We start from the raw sequence: 17,111 nt of genomic DNA on the forward strand, positions 1-17,111 counted from the left end.
TCCCACCAGAACTCTCTTTCTTCCTGCCCCTTGAAGCAGCACCACGCTGGATCAGATCCTCCTACTTACCAGCTTATAAGCAGGAAGATTCCATCCTGCGCAGTGCTGGTTGCTGCTCATTCATGAGCCATTTCCCTGTGTCAGAGCTTGGAAAAGTTACTTTTTTAAACTACAACTCCCATCAGCCCCAGCCAGCATGGCCACTGGATTGGGCTGATGGGAGTTGTAGTTCAAAAAAGTAACTTTTCCAAGCTCTGCCCTGTGTGTAGGGAACAAGCAGCAAGCAGCACCATGTAGGATTGAATCCCCCCACTTACCAGCTCATTCACTGAAGGATTCCATTCTGTGCAGTACTGGTTGCAACTTGTGAATGAGCAGCATCATGCAGGATGGAATCCTCCTGCTTATCAGCTGGTAAGCAGGAGGATTCCATCCTGCATGGTGCCAGTTGCTGCTGCTTCCAGTAGCACCCTGCAGGATTGAACCCACTTGCTCTTGGTTGGGTGGGGAAGCCGGGTCAGAACATGATGGATTGGCCAAAACCCAGGGCCCACAGGTTGGGGCCATGGGGAGGACTGAGTGGCTGTGTATGGCCTTAATAGGAGGTGCCAAAAGAAAACTTGATTCACATTGATGATTTAAGTCATTGAATTCACAGGTCTTCTACTGACGAGTCAGGACCCACTAGCAGGTCATGGCCTGATCTATGGTGGGTCACAACAGCCGCACTACCCCTCTACAAATATATAGTAAAAAATTAAGGAACTGGTCCCCAAATGCCAATTTGGGTCAATGGTGGGTTTGGATCTGAAAAGGTTGGACTGCCAATTTAAATCAATGACTGAAGTCATTTAAATCAATTATTTAAACCAGTCTTTTGTTTACTCATTTAAATTCCCTTGATTAAATCAACCAACTCTGTTTAAGAGACTTTTTAAAAACTTCAATAGGTATTTGCAGATACACTATATTATATAAGTTACATTATTGATTTTAGTAGTAGCATGCTCAAGACCCCAAAGCAAGACAACATGAATACTAACATTTGAAATCTCCAGATCTAGTCCACTAAATCATGTTAATAACCATCTTTTGTAAGTTATTTTGGCAACAGGAAGATCAAGAACCTAACTGTTACAAAAAAAGATAGCAAATTACAATTGCTAAGCACACCTATTGTTCTTTGGAATCATATTATGGTTGGGATGAGAAATGCTTAAGAGTGGCAGAGACTGAAAGGCGGTGATCAATGATAGTCTGAAAGAGGAACTGCTGATTCCAGTTCATGCACTCACTGTCCTATCTGGTAAAACATCTTTGTAGATTCTGGTATTATTTCAAAAATTTGCAAAGCTTATTTGATAAGAGGAAAGAGAGGGCAAATGAAATGTGCGTGTATATCATGGAAAGCAATGCCCCTTTCAAAACATTTTCATCTCTCTCAAAACGCTCTGTGTCTGGCCTACAGAAATCAGTGACACTTGGATGTCATAAAGTCTTAACAGATTTACAAAGGGATGTGTGAATACTGCTGATTGGATTACCATTTCTTTCTAGTAGCAAAATGTTAATGGGGGGGGAAATTACACTCACCAAAGCATCTTGATGCCACTCTGAAAATGAGGCAGTTAAATGATAAATTTAGATGACTCAGAAGGGAGAGGAATACAATTAAAACATCTAAAATGCTAGCAAACAAACCTCATTATTCTTGGCACCATCTCACCCCAATGGATTTTATTTTTCCAGTATTTTTTATTATATTGATATGCACAGTTGCAAAATGAACTGCAATTGTTATGGGAGTTTAAATGATAGCAGGTGTGACTAGTTCTTATTCCAAAATTCTTTTCTTGTTTCTGAGTTATACTCCCAATTGGTTTTCTTCTTAGCTGAACTAAGCGCTGCCTCTCTAGATAAGCATTACAACTTTTCCATTATTGTTTTGATGAAGGGTGTTATATGAATTTCCTTAATTAAAGTTGGCAAACCTATGACCTTACCAATGTTGCTGGGATCCGACTAGGGCCGGTGCCAGAGGGCAGTCAGGTTGGGCCCTGGTTGAGGGCCCCTCCTTATGCTGGGAGAATGGCACTCCCATTCCATGATCTGCGGCAGTGTCAGGTCCTACAACTCAACCCTGCCGCGGATTGCAGAGAGGGAGCTCCTAGGCACCCCCCCCAATACAGACAGCAGGGGCTTTAATCAGCCCACATGCACACCCCACCTACCTCTCTCATCACCCAAGATGCCTGCCATCACTCAAGATGGCAGCAGGGGCTTCCCTAAGTGGCTGATGTCCCTGCTGCCATTTTGGGTGATGGCAGATATGTGCCCTACGAGTCCATGTCATTCACAAAACATGAGAGGTAGGCTCCAACTTCCATCAATCTCAGCCAGCATGGCCAATGGTCTGGGATGAAGGGAGTTGGAGTTCAATAACATCAGGAGGGTCGTACAAACACAAATTAGAATTTGCTCCACATCACTGACACCTGATGGCAGAGGTGGGAGCAGGCAATTCCTACGAATATCATAATGTCATACTTGCCACAAGATTAATTTTCCTAGACTTTAGGGAAGGGAAGGAGGAAAGAAAGATTCAGTGGACATTTTCTATAGCAATCACATGTTTAGTGTCATAACTTACTTGCCCCTGAAAATCCCTGCTAAATATACATATGGTAACAAACACACATTTCTCTAATATGGGGAAATTTCCTCACAGGGCTGGTCAGTGATCAACCTATGCTTTCTGTTAAGCTCTAGCTTGTCTCATTCCCCCAAAATATGAAACATTTCTGGAGAGGGGAGATACTGGATGCATCTAGTTTGGCCTTCAGCCAATCTCAGTCAATACACTGAGTGTATGTGTACATTTGTTTGTGCACCTGTAGATGCAATGAGTGAACACAAGGAAAATACATTTTCACTTAAAACTTGTTTGGTGTACATCTAACAGATGCAAAGAAGTGAAGCACCCTTCAGACACATCAAAAATGTGCAGCCTGTTCAAAAACCCAACTTCTCTGTCCTTCAAAATTAGGGGAAAATGGTATGCTTGAGAAACATATGGTTATGGAAAATAAAAGAGAAAGCAGTGAAATAAGCAGAACTATGAAAGAGTTAGCAATGAGAAAAGTAACAAGATCCCATGGGAACATTTGTGTTGAATGCATATGAAAATACAGAAAGCACAATGCAGAGAATATGGGAAACCATAACTATATTTTAAAAGTCTTCAGAAAAACAATACTGTGCTGTGTAATCATGCATTTAGATAATGAGATCTCTAGCTCTGTTTCAGTTCAAAAAATTGACTGTACTAAATTCCTGTTTCCTCAAAGATGAAACAGTAGCTGAAAACTAAATTCTGAGGCTCACTTTTTTCACCCTGCATGTAACTGACCACAACTCATTTTAATTAGCATAAAACTTGCTTTCTGGAAAAGAATTAACTTGCTTTGAAGAAAAGATATCACTCACAGATATATCTCATAAGTAAACATCATTAGGTATCATAAAAAGGTTTCATCTTATGATACCTAATGATCATGATACATTTACTTTTTTGTGTTCTACATGACTTTTAGACTAACAATGACATAAACAACTCTTTTTATGTCATTCAAGAGACAGAAATAGTTCTGAAAAAAGGAAAAGCTATAAGCTTTTGCTGAACTTAAAACTAGCAAAACTCTTTAAAAGCTGTCTTCTGCCCCCATCTAATTTCTGCCTCATTCCAGGTCAAAGTATGCCTCCAGTAATTCAACTGGAAAACTAGTTATTCTGCCTCTTGTCTATATTACAAATCCCTGTGTTACTCAGGTATTTTAATATTCTGAAACACAGTTATTGGCAGGGCAGTTATTGCAATTTGCTAAGAGATCACATAGCAAAATAAAAAATTGTATCACCAGCTTGAATGCTCTCTAATAGTGGAACCACCCAACTTTAAGTGGCTCTTGTGTTCTAATACCAGTTACGAACTGGATGAGGGCCAATAAACTTAAGATGAATCCTGGAAAGACAGAGGTTCTGTGGATCGGCACTTCCCACATCCAGGAACTGATGCCCTATTCTTGATTGTGTAATGTCCCCCATGAAGACCAGGCTCACCACTTGGGGTGCTCCTAGATTCTAAATTATCAGTGCAAGCTTGAGAGTATTCAATGGTGAACAATATCTACAGATAGCTACAGCTCATCCATCAGCCATTCCTAGACTGGGACAGCTTGGCTTCAGTTACCCATGAAGCACTAACCTCCAAAGTTGATTACTATAATGCACAGTATGTGGGGCTACTCTTAAAAATGATATGGAAGCTGCAGCTGGTGCAGAATGTGGGTTGTGATCTTGGATAGTAAGAGGGGATTCAATTACCCTGATCCTCCAATCCCTACACTGCCTGTAACCTTCTGGGCCTGATTAAAGGTGCTGGTATTAGTATATGAAGTCCTAAACAACTTGGAACCAAAGTGCCTTACAGAGTGCCTTCTTCAGTACTGTCCTATTAAAATCAGCTAGGGATGACCTGCTTTTTATTCCAACTTTAGCTTCTGCTGGGCGGGCATTGTTCGAGGTGGTCCTCTGATTATAGAACTCCCTCCAAAATGACATTCAATTGACCTCATTTAGGCACAGGTTATGACACTGTTTGTTCACCCATGCCTTTGGAATGTAATCAGCCTTACTGCCAACACTGCATCCTTGTATGTATTGATATCACTACTTTTTATTGTTAAGCTATACTGTTAGCTGATCTGTGTTTCCAGTGGAAGGTCAGGACAGAAGCATGAGAAAGTAAATAATTGTTACTGCAAACATGGAGGTGCTGCTGAAAATGGCATTCTCTCACCAAGTTGAGCCCTTCCTATCCATAAAATGCAATTCATCTTATTTTATATTCTAACAAATGCACTATGGGTGGGTAATTCTGGTGTCCAGGAGATTGACCATTTGCCTGTTCTGGATGGGGTTACTCTCAGTGCATAGTTTGGGGGTGCTTCTAGATCTATATTTATCACTTGAAGTTTAAGTAGCCTTGCTTACCTGGAGTGCCTTTTACCAGTTATAGCTGGTGCACCAACAACCACCACTCTTGGACAAGGACAGTCTGCCTCTGGTGATTCATGCATTGGTAACCTCAAGACTTGATTGTTGCAATGTGCTCTATGTGGGACTACCCTTATGCTTGGTCCAGAAGCTCCAGCTGGTGCAAAATGCTGAGGCTAGATCATTGATGAGGTCAAACTATCATCAGCACATAATCTGGTGCTTAAAGCTTGCACTGGCTGCTCATATGTTATTGGGCCAGGTTCAAGATTCTTGTATTAATTTACAAGACCTTTAACAATATGGGTCCGGAATATCTTAAGGATCACCTGATCCTTTATATCCCATCCTGATCACTGAGATCTTGGGGGGAGTCTCTGTTGGTGGCTCAGATGCATGTCTCACATCAACTAGAAGCCATGCTTTCAAAGTAGCAGGCCTAAGCCTGTGGAACTCCCCACCCCACCCCGGCTGATATTAGACAGGCCTCTTCGTTAAACTTCAGGTGTATGACTAATTTTTTTTTCACAACAGGCATTTAAATGTAATGTTTGCTTTTATTATGATGTTATTATTCTATTGTTTATTTTATGTATAGCTGGTTTTTATGTAGAAATGCACATTATTAAGCAGTATATAAATGTTTTAAATAAACAAACAAACAACATCATTATACTGTGCATTTCCCCACCGCTGCTTCATATTATTGGCTGTCACTGGTGAAGTGTGTGTGTGCACACACACGTGTTTGGAGGAAATGCTAAGAGTAATGACATCTGGACATGAAAGAAGTTGCTCTATATGTCAGAGGGTAAGGAAGGAAGTTGACATGGGACTGTCATTTTCAGCAGCAGCTTCAAGTTTCTGATAACTTGTATCTCTGCACTTAGTATGCAAAACTGGAATGTTTACTGCCTATTAAATAAATTAGGGTTGAACTGACCAGGGAAATTAAAACAATGTTGTTGCTAATGAATACAGCATGACAAACTCACCTTTCTTCTCTTGGTAAACTTCATCCAGAAGTTGCTCCTGCTTCTCTAATTGACCTATGAGATGTTGGTGCTCATTCTCTTTGCTCAAGGTCAGGTGCTTCAATTGCTCTCGGCTCTGCAGCAGCTGACGTCGGAGCTTCTTTTCCTTGGTCTCTCTCTCCTTCACTTCTTCACACAGCCACTGAAGTTTTGTCTACAAGAAAACATATTTGCATAATACTTAACAGAGAAAGGCCTTCAGTGTTCCTCAGTGGCGGTTCCACAAAAAATCACTGCCAATTTCAAAATGGGATAAGGTCAAAGAAGCATCTGCAGTTTTAAGTTCTGTCAGTGCCCACCCCTTTCTTTCTCCCCTCTTCCCCCCCCCCACTTCATTTAAACTTTCTCCAGTTTTGGTTAATGTCTTCTTAAGTGAAATTTACTTATTTGAAAAAAAATGATATAGCCCTTCAGCAGAGTTCCAAGGGCAGTTGACAAACACCAAGATGTACTGCAATTGCCATTTCCTGTCAAGTCCTGAAGCCAAAGATAGTTTTGAAATGTTATATAATGGCTGAAAGGTGGGAAATTCCATAATCTGGCAAGGTGAATCCATACACAGATTTGCTTGATTCTTTTCTTGATTCTTCCCTATATGCAGGAGTGCATTGTGCATGAATAAATCCTGCATTTGACAATCCTTTTGGTGCAACCCCATCAAAAGGTGGTCACTACAGTCAGCTATGGCAGAACCAGTAACTGAGTAAAGATACTTGCATATTGCCTTTCCAAAGCTCAAGATGGATTGTATAACACACAACTACAGCACTTAAGAGAATAAAAACAAAGAGCACAAGAGTCCACAAACAAGCTAACAGTAAGACAAAGGAAACTATAAACCAAGTACCTCTCAAAATAAATAGGTTTCACATTTCCTATAGGATGTGGAGAAGGAAGAACAGTTCTTAATCCCACATAGAACCACTTTTAGGGAAGTTCTTGGAAAACTCCAATATGAATTGACCTGGTTAGCACTTTCCAGACTAATGCATAGGTTGGAATGTAGTTATGCTTTGGATTTTACACTTCTCTGAATTAAACACTGATGTGGTTCTCGGTTCAAAAATCTTTAAACACATTCACAACAGGAGACCATCTAGGGAGGTGGTTGGACCCTTGGATGACAAGGGAGTCAAAGGTGTGCTAAAACAGGATAAGGAAACTGCAGAAAAACCATACAAATTCTTTGCATCTGTCTTCACATTGAAGAATATAGGGAAGATCCCTGTGCCTGACCTAACTTTTGCAGAAAGGGGGTCTGAGGAACTGAGGCAAATAGTGGTGATGCGACTTGAAGTTCTAGGTTTAATAGATAATAAAAACTGACAAACTGCCGGGTCTGGATCTGCCTCCTTACCTAAAGACTGGAAAGTGGCCAACGTAACACCAATCTTGAAAAATGGAGCCGGGGGAATCCAGGAAAGTACAGGCTGGTTAGCTTACTGCCTGTCCCGCAAAAACTGGTAGAAAGTATTATTTAAGATAAAATAACCAAGCATTTACATTTTTATCCTTGCTAAAGCTGAACTAGCATGGCTTCTGCAAGGGTAACACCTATTTCACTAACCTATTAAGAGTTCTTTGAGAGAGTCAGCAAACATATAGATAGAGGTGGTCCAGCTGACATAGTGTACGTGGACGTTCAAAAAGCTGTCAACCTCACACAAGACTCTTGAGTAAGCTTAGTAGTCATGGAATGACTTTGAAAGATATAACTTGTTCAAAAAGAACAGAAGGAATACAAAGGGAGGCGGAGTCACGCTATATACTAAAAATACATATCCCTGCACAGAAATACAGGAGGATGAGCTTGGTAGCTCCACTGAGAGTATCTGGATTAAAATTAATGGGGCAAGGAATACAAGAAATATGGTAGTTGGAGTCTATTACTGACCACCCAATCAAGGAGAAGATGAGGATGAAACTTTTGTAAAGCAAACTGCCAATGTTTTGAGAAGGCATGATGTACTAGTAATGGGGGGCTGCAATTACCCTGATATCTGTTGGGAGACAAATTCTGCCAAACACGGCCCCTCTAGGAAATTCCTGGCTTGTGTTGGAGATAACTCTCTCCTACAGAAAGTGGAGGAAGCAACTAGAGGATCAGTTATCCTTGACTTGATTATCACCAACAGAGATGACTTGGTAGATGAAGTGGCAGTTACAGGAACTCTGGGGGAAAGTGACCATGAAGAAAGTGATAACAACTCTATACTAGAGTTCTTGATTTTAAAGGAAGCAAAAGTTGAGAGTAGCCATATGCGTACCCTGGACATCACAAAAGCTGGTTTTAATAAACTCAGAACCATGGTAAGTAAGGTTCCGTGGCACGAGACCCTAATGAAAAAAGGAGTCCAAGATGGGTGGGAGTTTCTAAAAAAGGAAATTCTAAAGGCACAATGGCAAACAATTCTGTCAAGGAAAAAAATGGAGAAGACAGCTGATGAAGCCAATGTGGATTCACAGAAAGCTTAGAGATGACCTGAAAACAAAAAAGGATGCATACAGGAAGTGGAAGACCGGTGAGCCTGACATCGATCCCTAGGAAAATTCTGGAGCAGATTATACAGCAGTCAATCTGTAAGCACCTTGAAAATAATGCAGTGATTACTAGAAGCCAATATGTATTTATCAAGAACAAATCCTGCCAGACTAATCTTATCTCATTTTTTGATTGGGTAACCTCCATGGTAGGCTGTGGGAATGCTGTGGACATAATATATCTCGACTTCAGCAAAGCTTTTGACAAAGTGCCCCATGGTATTCTGATTAGCAAGCTAGCCTAAATGTGGGCTGGATGGAACACCTATCAGGTGGATTCACACTTGGCTACAGAATCATACTCAAAGAGTGTGTATCAATGGTTCCTTCTCAAACTGTGGGGACATAACAATTGGGGTACCCACAAGGCTCAGTCCTGGGCCCGGTGCTCTTCAACATTTTTATTAATGACTTGGATGAGGAGGTGCAGGGAATGCTTATCAAATTTACAGATGATACAAAACTGGGAGGGATAGCTAATATGTTGGAAGACAGAAACAAAATCCAAAGGGATCTTCATAGGCTGGAACATTTCGCTGGAAACAACAGAATGAAATTCAACAGGGATAAGTGCAAAGTTCTACACCAAGGAAAAAGAAACCAAATGCAGTTATAAGATGGGGGATACGTGGCTCAGCAATACTACATGTGAGAAGGATCTTGGGATTGTTGTTGATCACAAGCTGAATATGAGCCAGTAGTGTGTTGTGGCTACAAAAAAGGCAGATGCTATTTTAGGCTGCATTCAGAAGTATAGTTTCCAAATCACATGAAGTATGGGTTTCCCACTATTTGGCACTTGTTAGGCCTCATCTTGAGTACTGCATCCAATTCTGGGCACTATACTTTAAGAAGGATGCAGACGAACTGGAGCAGGTTCAGAGAAAGACAACGAGGATGATCAGAGGACTAGAAACAAAGCCCTATGAGGAGAGACTGAAAAAACTGGGCATGTTTAGCCTTCAGAAGAGAAGCCTGAGGGGAGATATTATAGCACTCTTCAAGTACTTGAAAGGTTGTCACACAGAGGAAGGCCAATATCTCTTCTCGATCATTCCAGAGTTCAGGACACGGAATAATGGGCTCAAGTTACAGGAAGCCAGATTTCAACTGAACATCAGGAAAAACTGGTGGTGGGCTCTCCAACTCTGGAGACCTTCAAGAGGCAGCTGGACAGTCACCTGTCAGGTATGCTTTAATTTGGATTCCTGCATTGAGCAGAGGGTTGGACTTGATGGCCTTATAGGCCCTTTCCAACTCTACGATTCTATGATTCTGTTAATAAGAGGCGAGATCCTCTTGTGGATCAGGAATTGGTTAAGTAGAAGGAGGCAGCAAGTAGGAAGAATCAACGGACAGTTCTTCCAATGGAGGGATGTAGAAAGTGGAGTCCCCCAAGGATCGAAACTGGTTATTGCTTTTTAACTTATTCATAAATGATCTAGAGTTAGAGGTGAGCAATGAGGTGACCAAGTTTACTAATGATGCTAAATTGTTTAGGGTTGTTGAAACAAAAAGGGATTGCAAAGAGCTCCAAAAGGACCTCTCCAAACTGAGTGAATGCGCAGTAAAATGGCAAATGCAATTCAATGTAAGCAAGTGTAACGTTACACATACTGGAGCAAAAAAACCCTTAATTTCATACATATGGTCATGGGGTCTGAAGAGGCAGTGACTGACCAGGAATGAGACCATAGGGTTGTAGTGGATAGTTCGATGAAGATGTCGACCCAGTGTGCACCAACTGTGAAAAGGCAAATTCCATGATAGGGATCATTAGGAAAGGTATTGAAAATCATACTGCCAATATCATAATGCCATGATATAAATCTATGCTGCAGTCACATTTGGAATACTGTGTACAGTAATGGTCACATCAAAAAGGACATTGCAGAGCTGGAAAAGGTTCAGAAAGGCCAACCAAAATGATCAAGGGGAGGAAGCAACTCCCCTATGAGGAAAGGTTGAAGCATTTGGGTTTTTTAGTTTAGAGAAAAGGTGAGAGAGAGGTGACATGATAGAAGTGTGTAAAATTATGCATGGCATGGAAAAAGTGGATAGAGAAAAGTTTTTCTCCCTCTCTCATAACACCAGAGGTTGTGGACAATCAATGAAGGTGAATGTTAGAAGATTCGGGACAGACAAAAGAAAGGACTTTTTTACACAGTGCATAGTTAAAACTATGGAATTCGCTCTCATAAGAGGCAGTGATAGATTTAAAAAAGGATTAGACAAATTCATGGAGGAAAAGGCTGCTAGCGGCTACTAGCCGTGATGGCTATGCTCTGCCTCCATAGGCAGAGGCAGTATGCTTCCAAATACCAGTTGCTGGAATCTGCAGGAAGGGACAGTGCTGCACTGAGGTACTGCTTGTGGGTTTCCCATGGGCTTATGGTTGGCCACTGTGAGAACAGGATGCTGGACAAGATGGGCCATTGGACTGATCCAGCAGGCTCTTTTTATGTTCTAATGATATGTTATGAACAGGGTCAAAAACTTGCTTGGTTTTACAGCAAATTGCATAAGGAATGTTTAATGTACAGATAAGTGTTTTCTGGATGGATATCTATGCATCTGCTGTAGACAGATTAGAAAAGGCACAGATACGGATGGTGCAGATCATAATTCCATGGAAATCACCTTGAATCCTTAATTTCTTCAGTCTGTGTACATGAGTTAATACCTCAATAAAGGCTAACGCTTGCTATTGCATTTCATTTATCTTCTATTTGTCATTAATGCATTCCTGATATTAATATGTTGGAAGCAAGTCAACATCCAGATCCAAATAATGTTTTAACAAAGTGCAAATCCATGCACAAATTCACTGGAATCTTTAATTCACTTTCCCCCACCTCAAAACAGCTGCAGCTCCTCATGCTTAATTAGGGACTGACCCCAAATTTGAGATTTTGGAGCAACTTGCTGGACAATACAAGAGGCTGCTTTTGAAAGAGGGGCTCAGAAACCTCACTCTGCATGTGGAGCTCACCACACAGCCCTCTAAATTGCAGTCAATGCCTTTGAGCTCTAAAGAGTGTTTGTCTATAAATGCAAGGAACTCAGATGATGAAAGAACTAGTGGGCAAAGCCATATTTCTTACAAACCAATTATTAAAGCAGTTTAGTTTTTTGGGTGCAAATGTGAAAAACTACAGTATTTTTAAAGGCCCCTTCATTTCATGACTAGCCTACCAGTAACTAAAAAGAACACAACTGGCAGATTTATGAATCAATTACTACATGCCCTCTGAAAGATCCTCTTGATACTTATGCCTAGGATTTCAGCATCAACAATCTGAATAGTAAATCTGTTTCCTCTATAGCCCTTGTCCTCAAATTCAAACGCTTATCTCCAGTATTTATAGTGATATTCACTCCTGGCCCATGTGCACTACAAACTAGCCCATCAATAACTTTAGGCAATCTTGCTAGCAAACAAATGCAATTTCACCCAAGTGAGATGGTCAACTTTTCTCCCCTTACTGTGACCCTAATATACTATAAGGATAGGTTTGTCTCATGAAGCAAAAAGAGTCTTTCAGGTCATGAGAAACGTAAGACTGGTAAAAGATACAATATGGAGTTGCTTACAAAGTTACGAAAGTAAAAAAAATAATTGTTAGAAGCTGCCACTTGATCTTTCAAGCTGAAAACGAAATCAAATGCAGGCACAACATACCAGATTCACTATGTCTCATGAGATGTGTCCAAGCATATGGGAATTTAAGGGCAATGAGGTTCAAGACTTCAGAAAACAGGAGTGAAAATGAGGCCTTTCTATAAACTTAATTAAACATTTGACCCAGTGCAGATATAATTCTGCTCAGTCTCCTAAACATGGTTAGAAAATTGGGACATGCTGTAGCTCATGTATTCCTCCTTTCTTGCACAGAAATTCCCCATCTTTTCTTTTTTGGAGCAACATTATGTCTGCGTTATTTTTTTCACTAACCATAGTTAGGTCAAAACTACAGCTTTGCAACATTTGTTAGAAGTGAGTTTGCAAATGGTAGTTTGAAGCTAACCATGGTTAGTGAAAATGCTGGTGGAAACATGATGTTTCATACTAGTTAGCTTCAAAAATTAAAGAAAGGGGGAATTGTCATATGAGAGGGAAAGTGTGAGAAGGAAGGTGCCTGTGGAGCGCTCCCAATATCCTAAGCATGGTTAGGTTAGGAGATCAGGCAGAGTGGCATCTGCATCAGACCACTGTACTTCAACACCAACAAAAGAAAACATGTTGAAATTACCTTATCAGTTTTTGTGCATGTGAAAACAAAAACAGTATAATAAAATATGGATGATAGAATCTGATATTTCCATTAGTACACTCACATAAGAATATCCAGGAGATCGGGGGGCAAGTGACATTTTCCAAAACACAGTATTATCATTATTTATATTTTGCCCTACCCTTCCTCCCAAATAAAACTACAAAGTAAAACAAATCCATATAAAATAGCATAGCAATAAAAGTTTTAAATGCACTGTATTGAATTGAACTGAAACTTTATTTTTACCCCACCCTTTTTCCAAACTGGAACTCAGGGCGGCTTACAAATAGAACTACATGCAGTTAAAAACATAGAAAAACATACAATTAAGAACAATTAAACTATGCACAATCTTAAAACTGTGAAAGGCACTTAAAAATCTAAAAACGATTTAAAATAATACAAATAATAATATAAAACAATAAAACAAACCTTGTAAAGCCTGTATTATTTATATATAGTTACTGTAAGTGTTACTGCAGAATTGTCACTATGCAATTTTGGTGAATATACACATGAGTCTTTACATGCATTTTCAGAGAGACAATGGGTTGTATCCAACAAAGCGATTCCACTCGCATAAGGACTTCCACATGCACAACAAAACTTCCCTGCCTTCTATTTCCATGTGTATCATCCAAATCTATTCTGGGGTTTCCCTTAATCCTCTGAAGATTTGGGGTGGGGGGTTGCAAGGAGAGGAGAGGGAGGGGAATTTCCTTTGCACAAATGGAAGTCTTTGCACTAAAGGGACAACTTCCTTGAATGCAACCCAGGGTAACCAGATGATACTTTTGAAAAATGGTCCAAATATTTAAATAAATGAGAAAGTGTGACTCCGAGCCGTGTATTTATACAAAATATACATGTAAAAAAAATATGTTCCCTGCATTGCTCCCTGACTAGTTATAAATTATGAAATGTAGCTAAATCTTAATTCTTAAAACACAGTTCTTGTTGTTATCATTATTATTAAATTTATTACCTGCCCTTCACCAGCAGGTCCTAGAGCAAGTCACAGCAATACAAAATACATTTTTAAAAACATTTTAAAACAAATTACATTTACCTTTGTTTCTGCTAACCAGCGATGAGGATCATTCTGTATCCCAGGCGTAAGTGATATTGCCTAAATAAAATGTTAAAATAATATCAACAAACAAACACTGGCACATTTTATATACAAGACTGGCACATTTTATATATAAGGTAAAATGGCCATTAGAATGGCAATTTTTAAGCTAAGTATTTGTTCAGTTCACGTTTACGGAGATTTCTGTTGCTTGCCTGAATACCAGGTATGATCATTGCTCCCCAAAGTATGCGTTGAGGTGTACAGGCTGCCCAACAACACTAGTACAAAAAGTGAGTTCCTGTTTCAGCATAGCTCTCACTATTTAATGAGGAAGCTTTCTCATTACATCAATCCAGAGCAATAGAATTCTATTCTCCTGCCATTTCTCCAGTAATAAATTAAAGTTAATGAAATGTATACTATTCAAAGACTGTTTTTCAAGATATTTATGAATATTAAAATATTACTTAGACATTATACTTAGACGTTAGTAGAACAGACAGGTGGCAAACACAAACCTTTATAGGTGAACCCTCTTAGTAAAACAGTTGGGAACTATTTTATTAAATGTTTCATAAAAGTAGAGTAGCTACAGAATATAGCATAGGTTAGCACTATACACACATTGATCTGAGGTACACATTGATTTCAGGTACCTTTCTTCATACAATTTTCCAGCAGAGATTTTTAAAAGGTGGCTTTATCTTAATTAATCTTAAATTACAAATTAGAATGCAAATATGAATATTCCGACTTTTTATAAAGCTAATATATATCATAAGGTTTCTTGTAATTTCTCCATTTTCTGTAACATGTGAATTATAATATCCCAATTTCACAATTTGAAATTTGTAGACATAAAATTAATTTTATTGTTCATTTGTATGTGTCTTTGTAATTTATAATTATTATTTTGTTATCACTGATGATAATATTAACATCTGCTTGTTCATTTGATTTGTCACTTTTGTTTTGTTTGGTGAATAACATTTCAAACTAAATAAAAAATAAAAAGGGAAGCTTTTAAATTATTTCTGAAATGGTTAGAACAAGTTACCGATGAGCTGCTATAAATAGGATTTTCTTATGTTTTGTTGAGAAGCTTCAGAAATTTAAAATACTGTACAATGCACGTGTAATAAGAATAAAAAACTAGAATACCTTTGGCTTGTAGAATAAATTTTATTATTATTTTAGGTTGGATTGAATGAAAAAACTACACACACACAGAGTTAAAACATTATCTTTATGATCTGCTAAAGCAGCAGGCTGCATTCTGTGTGTCTGGGGTTAACAGGCATCATCTTTATTATTTATTTTATTTATTTATTTATTTATTTTATTACATTTTTAAACCGCCCTATAGCAACAAGCTCTCAGGGCGGTGTACAAAAAGGTAAAAACAGATTAAAATACAAGTAAAATACAAGTAAACATGTGTTGCCTGAAACAAAAGGAGATCATACTCAGCATGAATGGGCTATGGCTGTAACACCCAATTTCCAGATATGAGTATCATTTAGAAAAGAAAACAGCAAGGAAACTAATGCAGGAGTAGAAAATTAGGTTTTTCTCCTCAGGTGTACCTGGCACCTTTATTATGTAGTTTCTGTTGCATGCTGAAGACACACCTCTTTACCCTGGCCTTTGAAACCTGAGAGATATATATTTTAGGACCTACCCTATTCTTTTGATTTTATTTGTTTTAAACTGATTTTAATATTGTACTTTAAATTGCTGTAGCCTGCCCTGGGATGTTGTGGTGAAGAGCGGATAAGAAACTGAAATAATAATATTTGCATTCTGGGAGATTATGTCACAGTGATCAGGAATAATAGGCTACCGAGACCCACTACTAATATAGATCATCAGCTTCTGTTGATGGCATAGTTTCCACAAACAGCAGACGAGATAGTAAAACTGTTGTAGGACTGTACTGGTTTATATTGTAGGTGGGAAGACTATCAAGCACAATACCTAATCTGCTGTTTCATAAAGTACCTGCATCAAGTGTAACAAGCAGCCATGCATAAGATTTCATGTTCATGTAATGAAATTAACAAGAATAAAATCTAAGGCCAACTGAAAACTCATAATTACTGTGAATTTCTCCACTGAATCCCTTGAGAGGACTTCACAAGCTGCATCAATTTCACTTCCTATCATACAGAGGATGGATTCCTGTTCATTTTGAAGACTTCTCAGTTGATCATGAAGCTGTAATCTGTCTTCTTCTCTCCTTCTTAGGTGATCATCTTCACTATTTATCCTTTTATGCTGAAGCAAAAATTAATATTATATGAATTAAAATTTCATCTGTCTTTTAAAGTCACTACTGTCAAAATGAAGACAAACTGTAACCTACAAACACCTGTGCTTTTTAGGAGGGTGGGAGAAAATGACTCTGATTACTTGTCATAAGTGAACTAGCTGTGCCATATATAGACTACAGTTGACAAGATTTCAATTCAATAGTTACAAACATAACCGGAGGGCGGGTAAGGGGGGGGAGAATACTTTTTCAGCTGCCACATTAGCAAACCAGAGTTGGTCTGGTGGCAAATCTCTGTGTGTCATATTCAACAGAACAGTTCTTGCCCACACTACAGTAAAACACCAAGGACTTGTCAGTTTGACTTCATTTCAAATTGACTACAGGAAAAAAAATTCTAGCACCCAAATTCTTATTACAGCTTTCCCAACTGTAAGTCAGGTACATCTAGAGATAGGAGTAGGGATAACTTGAGTGAATATTCTGATTACAAAACACACACGACTTTCTGAAAAAATGGTATTTCAGAATGAAAAGCAGGCCTTACAAGTCTATATTATAACACTGCATTTCAACATATGGTGAATGTTAACACTCACGTAAGAATACTTGTTGACACTCCCAGAAAAAATATTGGCACTCTTTAAAAACTCAGAGATACACACCAGTGAATGAATGCAAGCACTGAGCTCAATGGGAAAGTCATCATTAACTGATGTTATGTAAATAAAAATACAGAAATAAATATAGCTCCTTTCAAACTTCCATGAAATCTGTCTAGCATTGTCAGCATGAATGCAATATGTACATGATACACCCTTCAATAATCATAATCTGAGTTACTTGCCCTCAGTGGT

At 38.9% G+C, this 17,111-nt stretch overlaps 1 protein-coding gene across 7 annotated transcripts in view; it reads right to left on the minus strand.

The window, feature by feature from the left end:
- CEP128 (centrosomal protein 128) overlaps positions 1–17,111 on the minus strand; it is a 300,038-nt gene that overhangs the window by 161,401 nt on the left and 121,526 nt on the right. For all 7 annotated transcript variants that reach the window (XM_061611884.1, XM_061611883.1, XM_061611887.1 and 4 more), the window contains 3 exons: positions 16,083–16,259; positions 13,977–14,036; positions 6,051–6,243 (listed from right to left, as the gene is read on the minus strand). In XM_061611884.1, the coding sequence (XP_061467868.1) occupies positions 6,051–6,243; positions 13,977–14,036; positions 16,083–16,259 (430 nt within the window). The remainder of the gene's footprint in view (positions 1–6,050; positions 6,244–13,976; positions 14,037–16,082; positions 16,260–17,111) is intronic.

The sequence above is a fragment of the Rhineura floridana genome, chromosome 2 (genome assembly GCF_030035675.1).
Source record: "Rhineura floridana isolate rRhiFlo1 chromosome 2, rRhiFlo1.hap2, whole genome shotgun sequence".
Lineage (NCBI taxonomy): Eukaryota > Metazoa > Chordata > Lepidosauria > Squamata > Rhineuridae > Rhineura > Rhineura floridana.